We start from the raw sequence: 23,689 nt of genomic DNA on the forward strand, positions 1-23,689 counted from the left end.
TTTTCAGGTCTAGTCTCTACCCCCGCAGAAGGATTTTCCTGTCTAGTCTCTACCCTCGCAGTAGGATTTTCAAGTCTAGTCTCTACCCTCGCAGAAGCCAAAGCCCCTCCCCGGTCCATGTGGTCACACACACGTTAGGCACTCCTGGCAAAGAAGTTTAAGCACCGCCTTCTCCCAATCCTGATAGGTCCAAATAGCCAGTGAGAAAACCCCCAAAACCTCCTCCAGGGATGGCAGGTGTCCTAGTGGTTAGCGCATTAGGCCAGTAACTGAAAGGTTGCTAGATCGAATCCCCTGAGCTGACAAGGTAAAAATCTGTCGTTCTGCCCCTGAACAAGGCAGTTAACTCACTCATCCCGTTCAGTCCTGACAGATTCTGTCTACACACTGAAGCTCTGCTCCTTAGGGGTGGGTGTTGTCATCCTTGCCCCTTTCTACCAACAGTAATGCAGACACATGAATAATGTACCTGTCTGACCTGTCTGTCTGTCTGACCTGTCTGTCTGTCTGACCTGTGTCTGACCTGTCTGTCTGACCTGTCTGTCTGACCTGTGTCTGTCTGTCTGACCTGTGTCTGTCTGTCTGACCTGTGTCTGTCTGACCTGTCTGTCTGTCTGACCTGTCTGTCTGTCTGACCTGTCTGTCTGTCTTGTCTGTCTTGTCTGTCTTGTCTGTCTTGTCTGTCTGACCTGGCTGTCTGACCTGGCTGTCTGACCTGGCTGTCTGACCTGGCTGTCTGACCTGGCTGTCTGACCTGGCTGTCTGTCTGACCTGTCTGTCTTGTCTGTCTTGTCTGTCTTGTCTGTCTTGTCTGTCTTGTCTGTCTGACCTGTCTGTCTGTGTCTGTCTGACCTGTCTGTCTGTGTCTGTCTGACCTGGCTGTCTGACCTGGCTGTCTGACCTGGCTGTCTGACCTGGCTGTCTGACCTGGCTGTCTGTCTGTCTATACTGTATTTGTTTATATGCTTATACCACCTTTATACATTCTATTACACCTTATAAATATCTAGAAACATGAACATGTTTATAACCCCTCTATAACAGGAGACTGGGCACAACCTGACAGTGAACCTGACCACTCTGAGGGTGTGGTGTTATGCCTGTGGGAAAGAGGTGTTCCTGGAGCGTAAACTGGGCCCTCACTGCCCTGTCCCCAGCACCAAGAACCTCACATCACCTCTCACCAACAACACACAGGTAATGTTATGCTCTGAAACCAACGTTGGTTGTTTGATTGGTTGGTTGATATGCCGATTGGTTGGTAGATTTATTTATTGGTCGGTTGATTGATTGATACATTCATTGATGCAGTCATTGAGTAATTGATAGATCGATCCCTGAATTAATTGTGATTGATTGATTGATACCTAGATTGATTGATACCTGAATTGATTGATAGATTGACTGATACCTTGATTGGTTGACTAATTAATGACTGAATCTCAAATCACTAAGTTCCCTCATTATTGAAACCGTTGTCTAGCTAAAGCCACAACCCCGACCAAATCAACCTATAACATGAACACTGTACAGATTCAGTCATTGTTGTTAATAATTTCACATTCTTTGAGGCCATGTTTAAAGTCCATAATCATTCAGTTGTGTAACGTTCTTTTCTTTCTCTACGTAGAATGCAGCCAGAGCAGTTGTGGTTCCACTGTTGTCGCCTCACGCTGCTGTGATAGGTCACTGTGTTTCGACGCTTAGGGTTCTAATGGGGGTTCTTCTGTCCCCCAGGAGGGTAGCAGGGTGTTGGGCCGCTCCACCTCTCTGAGACTGCCCCCTACTGGTGGCTGTGAAGACCTGGGCATGGAGACGGAGGAGGAGGAGCTCCGCCCCAGAGGTAACAGCATCATGTTGAAGCCCTGTGTTTACACAATGTGACATGTCTGCATTCTTACCTTTTTTTTAATTTTTATTTAAAGCTGCAATATGTCCATATTTGGGCGACCCTGACCAAATTCACATAGAAATGTGTGTTATAGATCTGCCATTCTCATTGAAAGCCAGTCTAAGAAGCGGTAGATCTGTTCTATGTGTTTTAATTCTATGCTTCCCGTTCTTAAATTTAATTTGAGTCTTTTATCTTCGTTGTTTTTTTTTTTTACACCAGCTTCTAACAGCTGAAAAGACAATATTTTTTTGGTTCTGGAAAATGTATTTCTCAACGGTTTAGATGGTACAATGATTCTCTACACTATACTTGCTTGTTTTTTGTCACATAAACTGAAATTAGGTAAACTATTAGAATTTGAACAACCAGGAGAAGGCGGAGCCATGTCTGCATGGTGCAGCGGTTTCGTTAAACTTGTCCAGCGTCATCTTCATTTCAATCAAATCAAATGTATTTATAAAGCCCTTCTTACATCAGCTGATATCTCAAAGTGCTGTACAGAAACCCAGCCTAAAACCCCAAACAGCAAGCAATTCAGGAGTAGAAGCACACTTCTGACCAGGGCTTTAAAATACAGGGTGAAATCACACATGATATGACTAATACCACTGTTAAACTGAGTGCCGCTAGACCGTAGTTCCCAAGTCTCTCAGCTGATCTCCTCCACCTTGTGCTTTAATCAAGCTCCTAGGAGTTGAACATTGACTAATGAATTGAGGCTAGTAGCTGTCAAGGTGATGGGGTGGCATTCAGGATAAATCTGTGTGTTTAGTGTGTGTCTCAGGATAGATGTGTGTGTGTGTGTGTATCTCAGGATAGATGTGTGTATCTCAGGATAGATGTGTGTATCTCAGGATAGATGTGTGTATCTCAGGATAGATGTGTGTATCTCAGGATAGATGTGTGTATCTCAGGATAGATGTGTGTATCTCAGGATAGATGTGTGTATCTCAGGATAGATGTGTGTATCTCAGGATAGATGTGTGTATCTCAGGATAGATGTGTGTATCTCAGGATAGATGTGTGTATCTCAGGATAGATGTGTGTATCTCAGGATAGATGTGTGTATCTCAGGATAGATGTGTGTATCTCAGGATAGATGTGTGTATCTCAGGATAGATGTGTGTATCTCAGGATAGATGTGTGTATCTCAGGATAGATGTGTGTATCTCAGGATAGATGTGTGTATCTCAGGATAGATGTGTGTATCTCAGGATAGATGTGTGTATCTCAGGATAGATGTGTGTATCTCAGGATAGATGTGTGTATCTCAGGATAGATGTGTGTATCTCAGGATAGATGTGTGTGTGTGTATCTCAGGATAGATGTGTGTGTATATCTCAGGATAGATGTGTGTGTGTGTGTGTATATCTCAGGATAGATGTGTGTGTGTGTGTGTATATCTCAGGATAGATGTGTGTGTGTGTGTGTATATCTCAGGATAGATGTGTGTGTGTGTGTGTGTATCTCAGGATAGATGTGTGTGTGTGTGTGTATATCTCAGGATAGATGTGTGTGTGTGTGTATATCTCAGGATAGATGTGTGTGTGTGTGTATATCTCAGGATAGATGTGTGTGTGTGTGTATATCTCAGGATAGATGTGTGTGTGTGTGTATATCTCAGGATAGATGTGTGTGTGTGTGTATATCTCAGGATAGATGTGTGTGTGTGTGTGTCTCAGGATAGATGTGTGTGTGTCTCAGGATAGATGTGTGTGTGTGTGTCTCAGGATAGATGTGTGTGTGTGTCTCAGGATAGATGTGTGTGTGTCTCAGGATAGATGCTTGTGTTTGTGTGTGTTTAGTGTGTATCTCAAGATAGCTGTGTGTGTGTGGTTAGTGTGTATCTCAGGATAGCTGTGTGTGTGTGGTTAGTGTGTATCTCAGGATAGATGTGTGTGTGTGGTTAGTGTGTATCTCAGGATAGATGTGTGTGTGTGGTTAGTGTGTATCTCAGGATAGATGTGTGTGTGTGGTTAGTGTGTATCTCAGGATAGATGTGTGTGTGTGTGTGTGGTTAGTGTGTATCTCAGGATAGATGTGTGTGTGTGTGGTTAGTGTGTATCTCAGGATAGATGTGTGTGTGTGTGGTTAGTGTGTATCTCAGGATAGATGTGTGTGTGTGTGGTTAGTGTGTATCTCAGGATAGATGTGTGTGTGTGTGGTTAGTGTGTATCTCAGGATAGATGTGTGTGTGTGTGGTTAGTGTGTATCTCAGGATAGATGTGTGTGTGGTTAGTGTGTATCTCAGGATAGATGTGTGTGTGGTTAGTGTGTATCTCAGGGTAGGTGTGTGTGTGTGTGTGTGTGTGGTTAGTGTGTATCTCAGGATAGATGTGTGTGTGTGTGTGTGGTTAGTGTGTACAGTGCCTTGCGAAAGTATTCGGCCCCCTTGAACTTTGCGACCTTTTGCCACATTTCAGGCTTCAAACATAAAGATATAAAACTGTATTTTTTTTGTGAAGATTCAACAACAAGTGGGACACAATCATGAAGTGGAACGACATTTATTGGATATTTCAAACTTTTTTAACAAATCAAAAACTGAAAAATTGGGCGTGCAAAATTATTCAGCCCCTTTACTTTCAGTGCAGCAAACTCTCTCCAGAAGTTCAGTGAGGATCTCTGAATGATCCAATGTTGACCTAAATGACTAATGATGATAAATACAATCCACCTGTGTGTAATCAAGTCTCCGTATAAATGCACCTGCACTGTGATAGTCTCAGAGGTCCGTTAAAAGAGCAGAGAGCATCATGAAGAACAAGGAACACACCAGGCAGGTCCGAGATACTGTTGTGAAGAAGTTTAAAGCCGGATTTGGATACAAAAAGATTTCCCAAGCTTTAAACATCCCAAGGAGCACTGTGCAAGCGATAATATTGAAATGGAAGGAGTATCAGACCACTGCAAATCTACCAAGACCTGGCCGTCCCTCTAAACTTTCAGCTCATACAAGGAGAAGACTGATCAGAGATGCAGCCAAGAGGCCCATGATCACTCTGGATGAACTGCAGAGATCTACAGCTGAGGTGGGAGACTCTGTCCATAGGACAACAATCAGTTGTATATTGCACAAATCTGGCCTTTATGGAAGAGTGGCAAGAAAGCCATTTCTTAAAGATATCCATAAAAAGTGTCGTTTAAAGTTTGCAACAAGCCACCTGGGAGACACACCAAACATGTGGAAGAAGGTGCTCTGGTCAGATGAAACCAAAATTGAACCTTTTGGCAACATTGCAAAACGTTATGTTTGGCGTAAAAGCAACACAGCTGAACACACCATCCCCACTGTCAAACATGGTGGTGGCAGCATCATGGTTTGGGCCTGCTTTTCTTCAGCAGGGACAGGAAAGATGGTTAAAATTGATGGGAAGATGGATGGAGCCAAATACAGGACCATTCTGGAAGAAAACCTGATGGAGTCTGCAAAAGACCTGAGACTGGGACGGAGATTTGTCTTCCAACAAGACAATGATCCAAAGCATAAAGCAAAATCTACAATGGAATGGTTCAAAAATAAACATATCCAGGTGTTAGAATGGCCAAGTCAAAGTCCAGACCTGAATCCAATCGAGAATCTGTGGAAAGAACTGAAAACTGCTGTTCACAAATGCTCTCCATCCAACCTCACTGAGCTCGAGCTGTTTTGCAAGGAGGAATGGGAAAAAATTTCACTCTCGATGTGCAAAACTGATAGAGACATACCCCAAGCGACTTACAGCTGTAATCGCAGCAAAAGGTGGCGCTACAAAGTATTAACTTAAGGGGGCTGAATAATTTTGCACGCCCAATTTTTCAGTTTTTGATTTATTAAAAAAGTTTGAAATATCCAATAAATGTCGTTCCACTTCATGATTGTGTCCCACTTGTTGTTGATTCTTCACAAAAAAATACAGTTTTATATCTTTATGTTTGAAGCCTGAAATGTGGCAAAAGGTCGCAAAGTTCAAGGGGGCCGGATACTTTCGCAAGGCACTGTATCTCAGGATAGATGTGTGTGTGTGTGTGTGTGTGTGTGGTTAGTGTGTAACTCAGGATAGATGTGTGTGTGTGTGTGTGTGTGGTTAGTGTGTATCTCAGGATAGATGTGTGTGTGTGTGTGGTTAGTGTGTATCTCAGGATAGATGTGTGTGTGGTTAGTGTGTATCTCAGGATAGATGTGTGTCTCTCTCCAGGTCTGACGGGACTGAAGAACATAGGAAACACCTGCTTTATGAACGCAGCCCTGCAGGCCCTCTCTAACTGGTGAGAACCTATACCAAACCCCTATCTAACCTTTCACCCTGACCCCAGCCCTGCAGGCCTTCTCTAACTGGTGAGAACCTATACCAAACCCCTATCTAACCTTTCACCCTGACCCCAGCCCTGCAGGCCCTCTCTAACTGGTGAGAACCTATACCAAACCCCTATCTAACTGGTGAGAACCTATACCAATCCCCTATCTAACCTTTCACCCTGACCCCAGCTCTGCAGGCCTTCTAACTGGTGAGAGCTGGTTGATGTCAACCACCTTCCTAACCTCTGGCCCTCCAGCCCATTAAATGGAGAGGTAGAGACACAAAAAGAAAGAGGTGGAATGGGTTCACACTCATGGAATGTTGCATAAAGCTTACTTCATTAATCAGTGTTTTACTGCATCAGGGATTGTGTACACAGACGTTTTGGCTTTACCAGCCTTCAGAGTGGAGGTACAATTTACTTGAATTCAAAACAGAATTCATAAAGAACTACAGATGAGCAGCAGGTGCTTCTAATCGGGGTTACCATAACTACAGATGAGCAGCAGGTGCTTCTAATCAGGGTTACCATAACAACAGATGAGCAGCAGGTGCTTCTAATCGGGGTTACCATAACTACAGATGAGCAGCAGGTGCTTCTAATCAGGGTTACCATAACAACAGATGAGCAGCAGGTGCTTCTAATCAGGGTTACCATAACTACAGATGAGCAGCAGGTGCTTCTAATCAGGGTTACCATAACAACAGATGAGCAGCAGGTGCTTCTAATCAGGGTTAGAAGCACCCGGACACCTGGCCTGATGAAACCCCAAAACTGGAACAGAGACCAGTTACTTCATAAATCCCAACCCAAACAGATACCAGTTACTTCATAAATCCCAACCCAAACAGAAACCAGTTACTTCATAAATCCCAACCCAAACAGATACCAGTTACTTCATAAATCCCAACCCAAACAGAAACCAGTTACTTCATAAATCCCAACCCAAACAGAAACCAGTTACTTCATAAATCCCAACCCAAACAGAAACCAGTTACTTCATAAATCCCAACCCAAACAGATACCAGTTACTTCATAAATCCCAACCCAAACAGATACCAGTTACTTCATAAATCCCAACCCAAACAGATACCAGTTACTTCATAAATCCCAACCCAAACAGAAACCAGTTACTTCATAAATCCCAACCCAAACAGATACCAGTTACTTCATAAATCCCAACCCAAACAGATACCAGTTACTTCATAAATCCCAACCCAAACAGATACCAGTTACTTCATAAATCCCAACCCAAACAGAAACCAGTTACTTCATAAATCCCAACCAAACAGAAGGCAGTTACTTAACAAATCCCAGCAATAACAGAATAAACTGTTTTCTGTAAACTATTTAGTTACTTTCAATGATGGCCGTAATGGCATCAAATCTATTGGCTGTTATATGTTGTGTTTTTGCTGCCAAACACGAAGGCTGTTATATTTAGTGTTGTGGCTTTTTCTTTGCAACTCTGCCAAATCTCAGACTGGCCAATAAAAGATTAAGATGGACAAAATACCACAGACCTTGGACAGAGGAACTCTGCCTAGAAGGCCAGCTTCTCGGAGTCACCTCTTCACTTTTGACGTTGAGACTGGGGTTTTGCGGGTACTATTTAATGAAGCTGCCAGTTGAGGACTTGTGAGGCGTCTGTTTCTCAAACTAGACACTCTAATGTACTTGTCCTCTTGCTCAGTTGTGCACCGGGGCCTCCCACTCCTCTTTCTATTCTGGTTAGAGCCAGTTTGCTCTGTTCTGTGAAGGGAGTAGTACACAGCGATGTACGAGATCTTCAGTTTCTTGGCAATTTCTCAGAACAAGAATAGACTGACGAGTTTCAGAAGAAAGGTCTTTGTTTCTGGCCATTTTGAGCCTGTAATCGAACCCACAAATGCTGATGCTCCAGATACTCAACTAGTCTAAAGAAGGCCAGTTTTATTTCTTCTTTAATTAGCACAACAGTTTTCAGCTATGCTAACATAATTGCAAAAGGGTTTTCTAATGATCAATTAGCCTTTTAAAATGATAAACTTGGATTAGCTAACACAACGTGCCATTGGAACACAGGAGTGATGATTGCTGATAATGGGCCTCTGTAGATATTCCATAAAAAGTCAGCCGTTTCCAGCTACAATAGTCATTTACAACATTAACAATGTCTACACTGTATATCTGATCAATTTGATGTTATTTTAATGCACAAACATTTTTGCTTTTCTTTCAAAAACAAGGACATTTCTCAGTGTTACATTACTAGATCCTTTTCTCAGTGTTACATTGCTAGATCCCTTTCTCAGTGTTACATTACTAGATCCCTTTCTCAGTGTTACATTGCTAGATCCCTTTCTCAGTGTTACATTGCTAGATCCCTTTCTCAGTGTTACATTGCTAGATCCTTTTCTCAGTGTTACATTGCTAGATCCCTTTCTCAGTGTTACATTGCTAGATCCTTTTCTCAGTGTTACATTGCTAGATCCCTTTCTCAGTGTTACATTGCTAGATCCCTTTCTCGGTGTTACATTGCTAGATCCCCTTCTCAGTGTTACATTGCTAGATCCCTTTCTCAGTGTTACATTGCTAGATCCCTTTCTCAGTGTTACATTGCTAGATCCCTTTCTCAGTGTTACATTGCTAGATCCTTTTCTCAGTGTTACATTGCTAGATCCCTTTCTCAGTGTTACATTGCTAGATCCCTTTCTCAGTGTTACATTGATCATGAACAGGATAAGACACATAAGAGGTGTCTGTTGAATATAATATATTACAGAATGTGGTCCGAGGACAATCTAGCTCTTTCTCAGTCTCTCACTTGTTTTCTCTCTCTCTCTCTTTCTCTCTCTCTCTCTCTCTCTCTCCAGTCCTCCTCTTACCCAGTTCTTTGTGGAGTGTGGAGGTCTGGTGAGGACAGACAAGAAGCCTGCTCTGAGTAAGAGCTACCAGAAACTGGTGTCAGACCTCTGGCACAAGAACAGGTACACATCTCATTCTCTCAGTTAAGTCCACACACGTATCTACTTGCTAAGGTGCTGTTTTACCCTGCCAGTTTATAACATGTTAGGGTCTGCGGCCTCAGAAATGAGGGCAATCCTGGAATGACCTACAGGTATCTCTCTCCTGGCTCAAAATAGAGGAGATGGTGACTTCATCACTACTTGTATTTATGAGAGGTATTGTCATGTGGAATGCACCGAGCTGTCTGTCTAAACTACTAACACACAGCTCAGACACCCATCCATACCCCACAAGACATGCCACCAGAGGTATGTTTAAACTGCTAACACACAGCTCAGACACCCATCCATACCCCACAAGACATGCCACCAGAGGTCTGTTTAAACTACTAACACACAGCTCAGACACCCCATACATACCCCACAAGACATGCCACCAGAGGTCTGTTTAAACTACTAACACACAGCTCAGACACCCATCCATACCCCACAAGACATGCCACCAGAGGTCTCTTCACAGTCCCCAAGTCCAGAACAGACTATGGGAGGTGCACAGTACTACATAGAGCCATGACTACATGGAACTCTATTCCACAGTACTACATAGAGCCATGACTACATGGAACTCTATTCCACAGTATTACATAGAGCCATGACTACATGGAACTCTATTCCACAGTATTACATAGAGCCATGACTACATGGAACTCTATTCCACAGTACTACATAGAGCCATGACTACATGGAACTCTATTCCACAGTACTACATAGAGCCATGACTACATGGAACTCTATTCCACAGTACTACATAGAGCCATGACTACATGGAGCTCTATTCCACAGTACTACATAGAGCCATGACTACATGGAACTCTATTCCACAGTACTACATAGAGCCATGACTACATGGAACTCTATTCCACAGTACTACATAGAGCCATGACTACATGGAACTCTATTCCACAGTACTACATAGAGCCATGACCACATGGAACTCTATTCCACAGTACTACATAGAGCCATGACCACATGGAACTCTATTCCACAGTACTACATAGAGCCATGACTACATGGAACTCTATTCCACAGTACTACATAGAGCCATGACTACATGGAACTCTATTCCACAGTACTACATAGAGCCATGACTACATGGAACTCTATTCCACAGTACTACATAGAGCCATGACTACATGGAACTCTATTCCACAGTACTACATAGAGCCATGACTACATGGAACTCTATTCCACATCTGGTAACTGATGCAGCAGTAGAATCAGACTTAAGAAACAGATACAAACACACCTTATGTAGCGGGGACTGTGAAGAGACACTAACACACATACTAACATACTAACTAAGCTGCTACGTTGGCAGGAACTAATGGGGATCCATAATAAACCCCAGGAAGAGTAGCTGCTGCCTTGACAGGAACTAATGGGGATCCATAATAAACCCCAGGAAGAGTAGCTGCTGCCTTGGCAGGAACTAATTGGGATCCATAATAAACCCCAGGAAGAGTAGCTGCTGCCTTGGCAGGAACTAATTGGGATCCATAATAAACCCCAGGAAGAGTAGCTGCTGCCTTGGCTAATGGGGATCCATAATAAACCCCAGGAAGAGTAGTTGCTGCCTTGGCAGGAACTAATTGGCATACTTAATAAACCCCAGGAAGAGTAGTTGCTGCCTTGGCAGGAACTAATTGGCATACTTAATAAACCCCAGGAAGAGTAGCTGCTGCCTTGGCAGGACCTAATTGGCATACTTAATAAACCCCAGGAAGAGTAGCTGCTGCCTTGGCAGGACCTAATTGGCATACTTAATAAACCCCAGGAAGAGTAGCTGCTGCCTTGGCAGGACCTAATTGGCATACTTAATAAACCCCAGGAAGAGTAGCTGCTGCCTTGGCAGGACCTAATTGGCATACTTAATAAACCCCAGGAAGAGTAGCTGCTGCCTTGGCAGGACCTAATTGGCATACTTAATAAATAGAAATACAAAATAGTTTCTCACATTGCTTGAACGGTTGTTGTCAGGGCACCATTGGAAATGATACCCTGGTCTCAGTGGGTTCTCCTGGTTAAATCAAGGTTCATAAGAAAAGCAAATGTATGCTATTCTTCTTCTGTGGTGTTTCACACAGTCCTAACCTTTTCTTCTGTGGTGTTTCACACAGTCCTAACCTTTTCTTCTGTGGTGTTTCACACAGTCCTAACCTTTTCTTCTGTGGTGTTTCACACAGTCCTAACCTTTTCTTCTGTGGTGTTTCACACAGTCCTAACCTCTTCTTCTGTGGTGTTTCACACAGTCCTAACCTTTTCGTCTGTGGTGTTTCACACAGTCCTAACCTTTTCTTCTGTGGTGTTTCACACAGTCCTAACCTTTTCTTCTGTGGTGTTTCACACAGTCCTAACCTTTTCTTCTGTGGTGTTTCATACAGTCCTAACCTTTTCTTCTGTGGTGTTTCACACAGTCCTAACCTCTTCTTCTGTGGTGTTTCACACAGTCCTAACCTTTTCTTCTGTGGTGTTTCATACAGTCCTAACCTTTTCTTCTGTGGTGTTTCACACAGTCCTAACCTCTTCTTCTGTGGTGTTTCACACAGTCCTAACCTTTTCGTCTGTGGTGTTTCACATAGTCCTAACCTTTTCTTCTGTGGTGTTTCACACAGTCCTAACCTCTTCTTCTGTGGTGTTTCACACAGTCCTAACCTCTTCTTCTGTGGTGTTTCACACAGTCCTAACCTTTTCGTCTGTGGTGTTTCACACAGTCCTAACCTTTTCTTCTGTGGTGTTTCACACAGTCCTAACCTTTTCTTCTGTGGTGTTTCACACAGTCCTAACCTTTTCTTCTGTGGTGTTTCACACAGTCCTAACCTTTTCTTCTGTGGTGTTTCACACAGTCCTAACCTTTTCTTCTGTGGTGTTTCACACAGTCCTAACCTTTTCTTCTGTGGTGTTTCACACAGTCCTAACCTCTTCTTCTGTGGTGTTTCACACAGTCCTAACCTCTTCTTCTGTGGTGTTTCATACAGTCCTAACCTTTTCTTCTGTGGTGTTTCACACAGTCCTAACCTTTTCTTCTGTGGTGTTTCACACAGTCCTAACCTTTTCTTCTGTGGTGTTTCACACAGTCCTAACCTTTTCTTCTGTGGTGTTTCACACAGTCCTAACCTTTTCTTCTGTGGTGTTTCACACAGTCCTAACCTTTTCTTCTGTGGTGTTTCACACAGTCCTAACCTTTTCTTCTGTGGTGTTTCACACAGTCCTAACCTCTTCTTCCTGTGGTGTTCCAGACCATCCTATGTCGTCCCTACCAGTCTGTTCCAGGGGATCAAGGCTGTTAACCCCATGTTCAGAGGATACTCACAACAGGTAGGTTGTCTTCTCATTGTGATAATATCATTTATAATACGGTAAAACAGGTGTTTGTATGAAAGATACTATTCTGTTCTTCTTCTCTAGGGCTGTTACTGAACCAGTAAAGGTCATTCCCAGGCAGACAGATGGGCTCCTCTTGTTCTTCTTCTCTAGGGCTGTTACTGAACCAGTAAAGGTCATTCCCAGGCAGACAGATGGGCTCCTCTTGTTCTTCTTCTCTAGGGCTGTTACTGAACCAGTAAAGGTCATTCCCAGGCAGACAGATGGGCTCCTCTTGTTCTTCTTCTCTAGGGCTGTTACTGAACCAGTAAAGGTCATTCCCAGGCAGACAGATGGGCTCCTCTTGTTCTTCTTCTCTAGGGCTGTTACTGAACCAGTAAAGGTCATTCCCAGGCAGACAGATGGGCTCCTCTTGTTCTTCTTCTCTAGGGCCGTTACTGAACCAGTAAAGGTCATGTCTCTGTCTTTCCTCAGCCCACCATCCGTTTCTCTTAAGGTTGACACCATTCTGTGGTCGATACAGTGTCAGTTCACTGTTTGTTCTGCAGTTTTAGTCAGGGAATATTCATTTGTCACGCTGGTCTGCAAGGCAGGCTGTTATAACTATCATTATAACTATACCATTAACTATACCATTCTAACTATACCATTCTAACTATATAACTATATCATTCTAACTATATAACTATACCATTATACCATTATAACTATACCATTCTAACTATACCATTCTAACAATATAACTATATCATTATAACTATATAACTATACCATTATACCATTATAACTATACCATTCTAACTATATAACTATACCATTCTAACTATATAACTATATCATTATATAGTTATAATATGATATAGTTAATGATATGATATAGTTAATGATATGATATAGTTAATGATATAATGATATAATGATATAGTTAATGATATGATATAGTTAATGATATGATATAGTTATAATGATATAATGATATAGTTAATGATATAATGATATAATGATATGATATAGTTAATGATATAATGATATAGTTAATGATATGATATAGTTAATGATATGATATAGTTAATGATATAATGATATAATGATATAGTTAATGATATGATATAGTTAACGATATTATATAGTTAATGATATAATGATATAGTTAATGATATGATATAGTTAATGATATAATGATATAATGATATAGTTATAATGATATAATGATATAGTTATAATGATATCATTATAACTATATCATTATAACTATATCATTATAACTATATCATTATATCATTATAACTATATCATTATCATAACTATATCATTATATCATATCATTAACTATATCATTATATCATTATAACTATATCATTATCATAACTATATCATTATATCATATCATTAACTATATCATTATATCATTAACTATATCATTAACTATATCATTATATCATTATATCATTAACTATATCATTATATCATTAACTATATCATTATATCATTAACTATATCATTAACTATATCATTATATCATTATATCATTAACTATATCATTAACTATATCATATCATTAACTATATCATATCATTAACTATATCATTAACTATATCATTAACTATATCATTATATCATTAACTATATCATTATATCATTAACTATATCATTAACTATATCATATCATTAACTATATCATTATATCATTAACTATATCATATCATTAACTATATCATTAACTATATCATATCATTAACTATATCATATCATTAACTATATCATTAACTATATCATTATATCATTAACTATATCATTATATCATATCATTAACTATATCATTATATCATTAACTATATCATTATATCATTAACTATATCATATCATTAACTATATCATATCATTAACTATATCATTAACTATATCATTATATCATTAACTATATCATATCATTAACTATATCATTATATCATTAACTATATCATTATATCATTAACTATATCATTAACTATATCATTATATCATTAACTATATCATATCATTAACTATATCATTATATCATTAACTATATCATATCATTAACTATATCATTATATCATTAACTATATCATATCATTAACTATATCATTATATCATTAACTATATCATATCATTAACTATATCATTAACTATATCATTATATCATTAACTATATCATTATATCATATCATTAACTATATCATTATATCATTAACTATATCATTAACTATATCATTATATCATTATATCATTAACTATATCATTATATCATTAACTATATCATTATATCATTAACTATATCATTAACTATATCATTAACTATATCATTATATCATTAACTATATCATTAACTATATCATTAACTATATCATTATATCATTAACTATATCATATCATTAACTATATCATTATATCATTAACTATATCATATCATTAACTATATATCATTAACTATATCATATCATTAACTATATCATATCATTAACTATATCATTATATCATTAACTATATCATTATATCATTATATCATTAACTATATCATTATATCATTAACTATATCATTATATCATTAACTATATCATTATATCATTAACTATATCGTTATATCATTAACTATATCATTATATCATTAACTATATCATTAACTATATCATTATATCATTAACTATATCGTTATATCATTAACTATATCATTAACTATATCATTATATCATTAACTATATCATTATATCATTAACTATATAATTATATCATTATAACTATATCATCATATCATTAAATATCATTAACTATATCATTATATCATTAACTATCATTATATTATTAACTATCATTATAACTATCATTATCATTGTAACTATATCATTGTATTATTATAACTATATCATTATAACATAACTATATTATTATAACTATACCATTACAACTATCATTATAACTATATCATTAACTATCATTATAACTATATCATTAACTATATCATTATAACTATATAACTATACCATTATAACTATACCATTATATTATTATAACTCATTATAACTATATAATTAACTATCATTAACTATATAACTATACCATTCTAACTATACCATTCTAACTATACCATTCTAACTATACCATTCTAACTATACCATTCTAACTATACCATTCTAACTATACCATTCTAACTATACCATTCTAACTATACCATTCTAACTATACCATTCTAACTATACCATTCTAACTATACCATTCTTACTATACCATTCTTACTATACCATTCTAACTATACCATTATAACTATACCATTCTAACTATATAACTATACCATTATAACTATACCATTCTAACTATATAACTATACCATTATAACTATATAACTATACCATTATAACTATACCATTATAACTATATAACTATACCATTATAACTATATAACTATACCATTATAACTATATAACTATACCATTATAACTATATAACTATACCATTATAACTATACCATTCTAACTATACCATTCTAACTATACCATTCTAACTATACCATTCTAACTATACCATTCTAACTATACCATTCTAACTATACCATTCTAACTATACCATTATAACTATACCATTATAACTATATAACTGTACCATTATAACTATATAACTATACCATTATAACTATATAACTATACCATTCTAACTATACCATTCTAACTATACCATTCTAACTATACCATTCTAACTATACCATTCTAACTATACCATTATAACTATACCATTATAACTATATAACTATACCATTATAACTATATAACTATACCATTATAACTATACCATTATAACTATATAACTATACCATTATAACTATACCATTATAACTATATAACTGTACCATTATAACTATATAACTATACCATTATAACTATACCATTATAACTATATAACTGTACCATTATAACTATATAACTATACCATTATAACTATATAACTGTACCATTATAACTATACCATTATAACTATATAACTATACCATTATAACTATATAACTATACCATTATAACTATATAACTATACCATTATAACTATATAACTATACCATTATAACTATATAACTATATCATTATAACTATACCATTATAACTATATAACTGTACCATTATAACTATATAACTATATCATTATAACTATATAACTATACCATTATAACTATATAACTGTACCATTATAACTATATAACTATATCATTATAACTATACCATTATAACTATATAACTGTATCATTATAACTATATAACTATACCATTATAACTATATAACTATACCATTATAACTATACCATTATAACTGTATAACTATACCATTATAACTATATAACTATATCATTATAACTATATAACTATACCATTATAACTATATAACTGTACCATTATAACTATATAACTGTACCATTATAACTATACCATTATAACTATATAACTGTACCATTATAACTATACCATTATAACTATACCATTATAACTATATAACTGTACCATTATAACTATACCATTATAACTATATAACTGTACCATTATAACTATATAACTGTACCATTATAACTATATAACTGTACCATTATAACTATACCATTATAACTATATAACTGTACCATTATAACTGTACCATTATAACTATACCATTATAACTATACCATTATAACTATATAACTGTACCATTATAACTGTACCATTGTAACTATACCATTATAACTATACCATTATAACTATATAACTATATCATTATGACTATATAACTATCACTCTACCTATATAACTATATCATTAACTATCACTCTACCTATATAACTATCACTCTACCTATATAACTATCACTCTGCCTATATAACTATATCATTATCATTATACATTTCCTCTAAACCTCCATAATATCTGCACTGATGCTCAGATGCTCATTTGGGCAGGAGACTGCAGCAAGCTGAATTCACTGTTATGTTCATGGGACCATTCCTGGACAATCCCAGCTTTGTGGCATCGGGCATTTTACTGTTGAAAAAAATATATACTTTCAGATGGATACACTGCTACCATGAAGGGATGCACCTGATTGGCTACGATGTTCAGATATCCTGTGGCATTCAAACGTAGCTCCACTTTTATCAAGGGGCCCAATGTGTACCATGAAAACACACCCCACACCATCCCACCACCAGCCTGTACTGTTGACATTATGGATGCTCGTGGTTTTCTCCCTACCTTAGTCCTCCCATCCGCGTGAAACAGCAGGAACCAGGATTTTATTAGACCAGGCAATGTATTTCCATTTCTCGAGAGTCCAGTGTTTTCCTTCTCAAGCCCACTGCAACCACATGATCTTGTTATTTGCTGAGAGAAGTCGGTCTCTTTAAGGTCGTCGGCTCCCATTCGTGGCAAGCTTCAACGAGTTGTACGGTATTTTATGGGTCTTTGGGCACCAGTGTTGTACTGGACTGTCAGTTGACTAACTATAGCCTGTCTGTTGCTCTTGAGTGTGGAAAAACCCCAGCAGTGTTACAATTCTTGACACGATCAAACTGGTTCGCCTGTCACCTACTACCATTTCCCTGTTCAAAGGCACTTCAATCTTTTCTCTTGCCCGTTCACCTTCTGAATGGCACACACACATACAATCCATGTCTCAAGGTTTAAAAAATCCTTCTTTAACCTCAATGGATCATTCTTTAACCCGTCTCCTCCCCTTCATCTACACTGATTGAAGTGGATTTAACAGGTGACATTAATAAGGGATCAAACCTTTCACCTGGTCAGTCATGTCGTGGAAAGAAAGAGCAGGTGTTCCTAATGTTTTGTCCAGTGTGTGTGTGTAGGACAGTGTATATACTAACTATATATGATCTATGTCTACTTCAGGACTCTCAGGAGTTCCTGCGCTGTCTGATGGACCAGCTCCATGAGGAGCTGAAGGAGCCACTGGCCGAGCCCCCCGACAACGACCTACACTCTCACGCCATCGTTATGGACGACGGCGACCCCGACGACGACGGCCCCAGCCAATCGGACAACGACTTTCAGTCGTGCGAGTCGTGCGGCGGCAGCAGCAAGCGGATGGACAGCGAGGGTCAGGGTGGGAGCGGGGACAGGCAGGCGGAGCCGTCGTTGTCAAGGGAGGAGTCTAACGAGGCGGAGATGCTGATCCCCGACGGGCCTGACTCCTCCCACTCCTCCGGCCAGACCAATAGGGAGTTGCAGAAAGAGAAGAACCTGATCAACGACCTCTACCGGGGGTCAGGGGGAGACCTGGATAAAGACGTGGATACCGCTCCCACCAACGAGGCCACGCCCATCGTCAGCAGCCAGGGGACAATCAAAGTCCAAATACAGAGCCGGATGGCTGGTAGGTGGGATGGCTGGTAGGTGGGGTGGCTGGTAGGTGGGGTGGCTGGGAGGTGGGGTGGCTGGGAGGTGGGGTGGCTGGGAGGTGGGGTGGCTGGGAGGTGGGGTGGCTGGGAGGTGGGGTGGGGTGGCTGGTAGGTGGGGTGGCTGGTAGGTGGCACTGATTGTAAGTTGTTCTGGATAACAGTCTCCTCCTCTCTGGACCTCTCTGTTCCCAGAGCTGCAGGTAGTGTCCAGCAGCACCCGGACCCAGAGTCCAGTCCATACGGAGGGACACTGCCTCACCAAGATGTCCTCCAGCCCCCCCAAGACTAACTCTGTCTGGCCAGGAATGTCCTCCAGCCCCCCCAAGACTAACTCTGTCTGGCCAGGAATGTCCTCCAGCCATAAGAAAGGTATAGTATGAAAATGAAAATGTATTTTTGCGCCAAATGAAAATACACGAAGCCAACAATACAGAACAGAGTCATTAGAGTACGGCCTCCCGAGTGGCGCAGTGGTCTAAGGCACTGCAGTGCTAGCTGTGCCACTAGAGATTCTGGGTTCGAGTCCAGGCTCTGTCGAAGCCGGCCGCGACCATGGGGCGGCGCACAATTGGCCCAACGTCGTTCCGGGTTAGGGGAGGGTTTTGCCGGCAGGGAAGTCCTTGTCCCATCGCGTACTAGCGACTCCTGTGGCGGGCCGGGCGCAGTGCACGCTGACACGGTCGCCAGGTGTACGGTGTTTCCTCCGACACATTGGTGCGGCGGGCTTCCGGGTTAAGTGGGCAGTGCGGTAACTACCAATCGGATATCAGGAAATTGGGGAGAAAAAAGGGGTACAAATAAATATCATCGAGCAATTAAATCAATTCAATCAACACACTGCCTCTGACTCTCTCTCTCTCTCTGACTCTCTCTCTCTCTCTGACTCTCTCTCTCTCTCTCTCTCTGACTCTCTCTCTCTGACTCTCTCTGACTCTCTCTGACTCTCTCTGACTCTCTCTGACTCTCTCTCTCTCTCTCTCTGACTCTCTCTCTCTCTCTCTGACTCTCTCTCTCTCTCTCTCTGACTCTCTCTCACTCTCTCTCTCTCTGACTCTCTCTCTCTGACTCTCTCTCTCTCTCTGACTCTCTCTCTCACTCTCTGACTCTCTCTCTCTCTCTGACTCTCTCTCACTCTCTCTCTCTCTGACTCTCTCTCTCTCTCTCTGACTCTCTCTCTCTGACTCTCTCTCTGACTCTCGCTCTCTGACTCTCTGTCTGACTCTCGCTCTCTCTGACTGTCTGTCTGACTCTCTCTCTCTGAGTCTCTCTCTCTCTGACTCTCTCTCTCTCTCTCTCTCTCTGACTCTCTCTCTTTCTCTCTGACGCTCTCTCTTTCTCTCTGACTCTCTCTGACTCTCTCTCTCTCTGACTCTCTCTCTCTCTCTCTGACTCTCTCTCTCTCTCTGACTCTCTCTCTCTCTCTGACTCTGTAGTGTCCTCATTCTCCTCAACAAAGAGCCAGAAGAAGTACCGTAGTGTGATATCAGACGTGTTTGATGGGACCATTGTCAGCTCAGTACAGTGTCTGACCTGCGATAGGGTGAGTATTTTGTCTAGCCATCTTGTGGGGCTCCTTCCTCCTCTCAGGCCTTAACCCTCTCACCCCCCATGTTAACTTGACTCGCGTCTCTCTGCCTCATCCCTTGGAGTATGGAGTTACTCTGAACCCACACTGTTCTGCGGGAAGGCCTGCCGGTTTGAACTTGATGGAGTACAGCAGGAGTGACTTTACGTAGCAGGAGTGACTTTACGTAGCAGGAGTGACTTTACGTAGCAGGAGTGACTTTACGTAGCAGGGTAGGATAATTAACGTAGGATAATTAACGTAGCAGGGTAGGATAGTTAACGTAGCAGGTTAGGATAATTAACGTAGCAGATTAGGAGAATTAACGTAGCAGGGTAGGATAGTTAACGTAGCAGGTTAGGATAATTAACGTAGCAGGGTAGGATAATTAACGTAGCAGGTTAGGAGAATTAACGTAGCAGGGTAGGATGGTTAACGTAGCAGGGTAGGATGGTTAACGTAGCAGGGTAGGATGGTTAACGTAGCAGGGTAGGATGGTTAACGTAGCAGGGTAGGATGGTTAACGTAGCAGGGTAGAAGAATTAACGTAGCAGGGTAGGATAGTTAACGTAGCAGGGTAGGATAGTTAACGTAGCAGGGTAGGATAGTTAACGTAGCAGGGTAGGATAGTTAACGTAGCAGGTTAGGATAGTTAACGTAGCAGGGTAGGATGGTTAACGTAGAAGGGTAGGATGGTTAACGTAGCAGGGTAGAAGAATTAACGTAGCAGGGTAGGATAATTAACGTAGCAGGGTAGGATAGTTAACGTAGCAGGGTAGGATAATTAACGTAGCAGGGTAGGATAGTTAACGTAGCAGGGTAGGATAGTTAAGGCAGCAGGGTAGGATAGTTAAGGTAGCAGGGTAGGATAATTAACGTAGCAGGGTAGAATAATTAACGTAGAAGGGTAGGATGGTTAACGTAGCAGGGTAGAAGAATTAACGTAGCAGGGTAGGATAATTAACGTAGCAGGGTAGGATAATTAACGTAGCAGGGTAGGATAGTTAACGTAGCAGGGTAGGATAGTTAAGGTAGCAGGGTAGGATAATTAACGTAGCAGGGTAGGATAGTTAAGGTAGCAGGGTAGGATAGTTAAGGTAGCAGGTTAGGATAGTTAAGGTAGCAGGGTAGGATGATTTGGTTAAGGTTGGGTAAAGGGTTAGATAAAATGCTACAATTGTCCTCGACGCAACTCGAACACATCTAGCAACAACCTGGCCTTCCCTCAGAACAGCCTTTGTTTCCATTCATGCAATTCTACCTCATCTTTACATATCACTCCTCCCTCCAGGTGTCAGTGACCCTTGAGAACTTCCAGGACCTGTCCCTGCCCATCCCAGGTAAGGAGGACCTGGCTAAACTCCACTCCTCCTCCCATCAGACGTCTCTGATCAAGGCTGGGTCCTGTGGTGAGGCCTACGCTGCTCAGGGATGGGTCGCCTTCGTCATGGAATACATCAAGAGGTACGGACAGCCTGGCGACCCTAACTATTATACCCTTTAATGGGTACAGACAGCCTGGTGACCCTAACTATTATACCCTTTAATGGGTCCAGACAGCCTGGTGACCCTAACTATTATACCCTTTAATGGGTACAGACAGCCTGGTGACCCTAACTATTATACCCTTTAATGGGTACAGACAGCCTGGTGACCCTAACTATTATACCCTTTAATGGGTACGGACAGCCTGGGGACCCTAACTATTATACCCTTTAATAGGTACAGACAGCCTGGTGACCCTAACTATTATACCCTTTAATGGGTACAGACAGCCTGGTGACCCTAACTATTATACCCTTTAATGGGTACAGACAGCCTGGTGACCCTAACTATTATACCCTTTAATGGGTACAGACAGCCTGGTGACCCTAACTATTATACCCTTTAATGGGTACAGACAGCCTGGTGACCCTAACTATTATACCCTTTAATGGGTACAGACAGCCTGGTGACCCTAACTATTATACCCTTTAATGGGTACAGACAGCCTGGTGACCCTAACTATTAAACCCTTTAATAGGTACAGACAGCCTGGTGACCCTAACTATTATACCCTTTAATGGGTACAGACAGCCTGGTGACCCTAACTATTATACCCTTTAATGGGTACAGACAGCCTGGGGACCCTAACTATTATACCCTTTAATGGGTACAGACAGCCTGGGGACCCTAACTATTATACCCTTTAATGGGTACAGACAGCCTGGTGACCCTAACTATTATACCCTTTAATGGGTACAGACAGCCTGGTGACCCTAACTATTATACCCTTTAATGGGTACAGACAGCCTGGTGACCCTAACTATTATACCCTTTAATGGGTACAGACAGCCTGGTGACCCTAACTATTATACCCTTTAATGGGTTCAGACAGCCTGGGGACCCTAACTATTATACCCTTTAATGGGTACAGACAGCCTAGGGACCCTAACTATTATACCCTTTAATGGGTACAGACAGCCTGGTGACCCTAACTATTATACCCTTTAATGGGTACAGACAGCCTGGTGACCCTAACTATTATACCCTTTAATGGGTACAGACAGCCTGGTGACCCTAACTATTATACCCTTTAATGGGTACAGACAGCCTGGTGACCCTAACTATTATACCCTTTAATGGGTACAGACAGCCTGGTGACCCTAACTATTATACCCTTTAATGGGTACAGACAGCCTGGTGACCCTAACTATTATACCCTTTAATGGGTACAGACAGCCTGGGGACCCTAACTATTATACCCTTTAATGGGTACGGACAGCCTGGTGACCCTAACTATTATACCCTTTAATGGGTACGGACAGCCTGGGGACCCTAACTATTATACCCTTTAATGGGTACAGACAGCCTGGTGACCCTAACTATTATACCCTTTAATGGGTACAGACAGCCTGGGGACCCTAACTATTATACCCTTTAATGGGTACAGACAGCCTGGGGACCCTAACTAGAAAACCCTTTAATGGGTACAGACAGCCTGGTGACCCTAACTATTATACCCTTTAATGGGTACAGACAGCCTGGGGACCCTAACTATTATACCCTTTAATGGGTACAGACAGCCTGGGGACCCTAACTATTATACCCTTTAATGGGTACAGACAGCCTGGTGACCCTAACTATTATACCCTTTAATGGGTACAGACAGCCTGGTGACCCTAACTATTATACCCTTTAATGGGTACAGACAGCCTGGGGACCCTAACTATTATACCCTTTAATGGGTACAGACAGCC

General features: G+C 40.4%; 1 protein-coding gene across 2 annotated transcripts in view; it reads left to right on the plus strand.

Moving 5' to 3' along the window:
• Positions 1-23,689, plus strand: part of LOC110508260 (ubiquitin carboxyl-terminal hydrolase 33) — a 61,061-nt gene that overhangs the window by 13,862 nt on the left and 23,510 nt on the right. For both annotated transcript variants that reach the window (XM_036966518.1, XM_036966520.1), the window contains exons 5-13: positions 1,045-1,197; positions 1,738-1,843; positions 6,073-6,142; positions 9,031-9,144; positions 12,420-12,498; positions 18,378-18,861; positions 19,079-19,255; positions 20,320-20,426; positions 21,742-21,914. In XM_036966518.1, coding sequence (XP_036822413.1) covers positions 1,045-1,197; positions 1,738-1,843; positions 6,073-6,142; positions 9,031-9,144; positions 12,420-12,498; positions 18,378-18,861; positions 19,079-19,255; positions 20,320-20,426; positions 21,742-21,914 — 1,463 coding nt within the window. The remainder of the gene's footprint in view (positions 1-1,044; positions 1,198-1,737; positions 1,844-6,072; positions 6,143-9,030; positions 9,145-12,419; positions 12,499-18,377; positions 18,862-19,078; positions 19,256-20,319; positions 20,427-21,741; positions 21,915-23,689) is intronic.

This window comes from Oncorhynchus mykiss, chromosome 28 (genome assembly GCF_013265735.2).
Source record: "Oncorhynchus mykiss isolate Arlee chromosome 28, USDA_OmykA_1.1, whole genome shotgun sequence".
Classification (NCBI taxonomy): domain Eukaryota; kingdom Metazoa; phylum Chordata; class Actinopteri; order Salmoniformes; family Salmonidae; genus Oncorhynchus; species Oncorhynchus mykiss.